The sequence below is a fragment of the Nelumbo lutea genome, chromosome 2, assembly GCF_056320005.1.
Source record: "Nelumbo lutea isolate HS-2025 chromosome 2, American lotus-T2T, whole genome shotgun sequence".
Lineage (NCBI taxonomy): Eukaryota > Viridiplantae > Streptophyta > Magnoliopsida > Proteales > Nelumbonaceae > Nelumbo > Nelumbo lutea.
In genome coordinates, this window is record NC_142685.1 from 9298213 (window position 1) to 9302308 (window position 4096).

Genomic DNA, 4096 nt, shown 5'->3' on the forward strand with positions numbered 1-4096 from the left:
GTGCTGTCAATTTATTTTTGAAGGGAATTGTGCTTTGTGCAGTCAATTTAAATGAATGACAGAATGAGTAGTTGCCATGTGAAGAAACTTTAAAGGAAAAGGCTCAGAAAACCACCAGAATAATTATTAATTTGGAAAAAGGTCATAAGTCATAACAAGTGAAAATCATGGAAAAAAAAAAGCACGGAAAAGGAAAGAAGGGGAAAGTAACGGAAAGTGAGGAGGCAGTAAATACAGGCAATTTGAACAAGGACAGCGTTATCCTTATGTCATTCCAACTGTTCCAGCTTATACATGTCATTTGTCCATTCCGCCTTCGAAATCTTATCTCTATAGGTTTATAGTCACATACCTTAACTCAAACCTATTATCATGTACAGGCTGAAGAATAATTTGGAAATTGGAACAAGAAAACAATATCCTGATAAAAGGGTCAGCTCTTGCTACCGACAGCTTGCAAGAATAGGAGCAATTGAAGGAAGTAGTATGACACGCCTCCTATTGTGGCATATTGCAGTTTGCCAGCCCCTTCAACAGCAGGAAAATCATCATCTCCGGCTCGGTTGAACCCTCCAGCCAACCAACCTAAGTTCCGATACCCTCCTTCATATAATCTTACGACGGCCATCATGGACCTAAATTAACACATTAATTAACATAACATTCACTAACTAATTAAAATTTACCAAGTGGTAGTCCTACTAGTAATTAATATAAGGATTCGAGTCAGTGAATCGAATGACTGTGACATCAATCTCCTTCATTCAGTCCAACCATTTACAGTCGCATCCTTGACTATTCTTTGCTGTTATATTTACAGAGAGAGAATAGAGTCAAAACGTCTCACCTTAACCCTTCTCCACATGCCACAAGAAGCTTAGCCTCCTTATCAGGAACTGCCTCCTCGACCTGACGGAGAAAGTCGAGGTTGGTGGTGGTGAAGTACTGGCCTGTCCACAGACCAATGTAGCCAAAGTGAACCCATTTCTTCAGCAGGGTAATTGGACTGTTGTCCGTGTCCATCACAAAAAGTGGCACATGTAAAGATCCAGATACATATGCCTTCTCCCTTTCCCACACTGGTCTGATATCGAGAAGTTGGAAGCCCTCGGAATTCATGATCGACACAGCATCCTTCGGTGATATTGATCGGACAGCACCGGATTCTATCAGTTCCCTGGCGCTGCTGGCAAATGCAGTGACTCGTAAACTAACTCTCCGATTGATGGACAATCGTGGCTTATACATATTCTCATGCTTCGAAGTAGATGCGTAAACGTGGCCTGCACGAAGTGCCATCTCTCCCTCTCTCGTCGTCCACAGTTGTGAATATTCTTATCCGCAGTTGTGAAGAAGTGCCGAGTAGGGAGTACCAGACATGTTCACAATCCATTCGGCTTTTACTCGATAACGGAAAGACTTTGACCAATCAAAAGCCGTCGCGGCTGTTAAATTTTGATGAAACCCACTTGATTGTGCCGAGTCATGATACCTTGCCCACTCGATGGATCAGGGCAAATATTAGGGCCTGAAAAAATCAGGGTTAGGGTATCATATTTACCTATTTAAATGTTAGAGAGTGATTAGGAACGGCAACGGTGCGGGTTTGGGGTAGGGCATCTCCTTGCTGTCGTTGCTCCGAAGTCATGATATCTTGCCCCGTATATGCCCCATCTCCGGTAGCAGGGCTGGTTTGGGTGGGGCATCCATTCCCCATTGGGGATAAGTAATCCCCAAATTTTTCCCCCTCTAAGACTATTACTTAAAAAATATATATTTTATGAACAAATTATGCATATAATATAGGAATTTGGGGGTATTTTAGAATTGAATTATAATATTTTAGGGATAATTCAAAAATAAAATTATAGAATATTAGGATTTTAAAAATTTAGGAAAAAATTAGAAATATTTTAAATATTAATATTAAACCTATATATATTTCACTAATTTACCTTTGGGTTCGGGGCAGGTTCAAGGAATTATATACAAAACCTGCCCTGCCCCGCCCCGTACCCGGTTTAGGAAAAAATTATTTTCCCCGTCCCCACCCCATCCTTGTTTATGGTCGAGGAAAACCCGCCCCATTCGAGGTGGGGTGGGGTGGGCCCTGGTTTTATGGGGGAAAATTCCATCCCTAAGAATGACCCAATCCAGAAAAACTAGGTTGGGTCATGGGTCAACCCGCTGACCCGATCGTCAAGTCTAATTAAGATTATTTATGCATTGGTAGAAGTTTCCACTCTTTAATATTTTCTATTCAGTTTTTACTTTTTATTGTTTACTCTTAAATTGTCAAATGTTTAGTTTTTATTTTATATTTGGAATTTCAAGGTTAATTCCTTTAAATTTGACATTTTTCATGTAGTTTTTCTTTATTTTTTAAAATTCAGTTATTTTTTAGGATGACCCAAATTGATCCATGGGTTAATCCTAACCCGACATTTAGGGTCAGGGTCTAGCATTTGATAACCGAACCCAAAATTTAACCCGACCCGAAATCAACCCAAAGCATATTAACCCAACCCGAGCCCGACCCACCCAACCCAATTGCGAGGTTAATCTTCCCGTTAATAGCCGTTGATATGGAAAGATGAAAAATGTTGTTTCATCTTTATTTTTTTAAAATGAAACATTTGAATAAAAGTATTTTTATGAACTCCGAATTTAGTTATAATGGTGTCTTTCTTAATATGGATACGATAATAGAATGGGCTATTGGAGTGAATTCCCCATCGTCAATGGCATTGCCTCCATCCTCACCAAAATTCTGCCAAGGCCGAAACAAAAAACGTCGGTTTTGGTAGCGGTGGCCCAAAGCTACAAAAAAACGTTAGTGTCGATTTATAATATATTGGTTCAATGTATACATAGAGATAATGTGCAAAAAGAGAGGGGTGTTCTCTCTCATGCATGTAAGTTTTGAGAAATCAATGCCCGGTTTCCTTGTCTCTTCATGCCCTATTTCAATCATTCACACTCTTGATTAGGGCAATATATGACTCTTGAAAATCTTCTCATTAGATGCAAATTGGGTTTTATAAGGGAGAATGACAGTTTAATCTAGGGTCAGAATTTGTAGGCTCAAAGTACATTTGGGGTAAGTGTAAGCTTGGAATTGATGTCAATTCAATGGTGGGTGTGGGTGCATAAAATGTGGGTTTTTGACATTTTGAATGTTTATAACTCTATAGTGGAAATCAGAATTGGGCCTGTCCATACTTCTCCGTTTTTTAAATTGGCATAATCATTAAAAATAAAAACACTTTCACACAATGGATGAAAGAATAAACCCCTCTCTGGACTTGTTCTCTCTTCCCTCTTGGGTGGCGATTTTGGGGCCCGGATTTGTTTGAACTTGTACAAGCAAGTTCTCTCTTCCCATGCATGTGTAATTGTCTTCTGCAAGTCCAATGATCTTCCTCTTCCACAACAATTTGTATTCTCTTCGATAATACATATACAAATAGGTGGCCTTCGTCTTATCTCCATGATGATCTTCTATTTTGAATTTGGGTTTTCACTCTCTACTCTCAAATACTTGGTAATATTTTGCCTAAACGACTTAGGCTCAGTTTGGAAGGAGTACAAAAACAAATATGTACAGTGCAAATACATACAAAATACAAAATTTTGCACTCTAAAAATTTACATTTGTACTCCTTCCAAATTAAGCCTTGGGTTCATGAAAACTCTGCATATACTCACATAGAATAGAATTGTTTGAGATTTTGATTTGTTCGATTCCCCCCAACGGGTTTTCCTAATATTGAAGCTGCAAGCTTATTTCATCTCGAGAAAAAAAAAGGTGTCTCTAGCTCTTGGTATAGATTGCATTTTCTATATATAATAGAAACTTCATATCTCTTCTTTAACCAATTTGTCTATTTCTATTCTACGTTATCATTTGGTGTAATGGGTTCATCTCTATCATTACTTGTATGCCATCTGCTTGCAAGAAATAACACTCTTTGAAGCCTTCTATGTTCTTGTCTTCTAATTAAATGTTTAGAAATGTGGGCTTTTTTTTTTGAGAAATATTACATGTTTCCATGTAGGCATTAATTGCTTAAAAATATCACAAAGAAACCTAATG

General features: G+C 38.3%; 1 protein-coding gene across 1 annotated transcript; it reads right to left on the reverse strand.

Moving 5' to 3' along the window:
* Positions 1 to 241: 241 nt before the first annotated feature.
* Positions 242 to 2770, reverse strand: LOC148868451 (Rhodanese/Cell cycle control phosphatase superfamily protein). Its single transcript, XM_088971255.1, has 2 exons — positions 848 to 2770; positions 242 to 635 (listed from the first exon to the last, which is right to left on the reverse strand). The coding sequence occupies exons 1-2, from the start codon at positions 1297 to 1299 to the stop codon at positions 434 to 436; spliced, it is 654 nt and encodes a 217-aa protein (XP_088827381.1). The 5' UTR covers positions 1300 to 2770; the 3' UTR covers positions 242 to 433.
* Between the last annotated feature and the right edge of the window lie 1326 nt (positions 2771 to 4096).

What these genes read in the sequence shown, in the direction of transcription:
- LOC148868451 (XM_088971255.1), bottom strand. Translation starts at nt 1,299, where the DNA reads ATGGCACTTCGTGCAGGCCACGTTTACGCATCTACTTCGAAGCATGAG. An exon ending in GCATGTGGAGAAGGGTTAAG is followed by an intron (nt 636 to 847) that starts GTGAGACGTTTT and finishes GTGTTAATTTAG; the next exon opens with GTCCATGATGGCCGTCGTAA.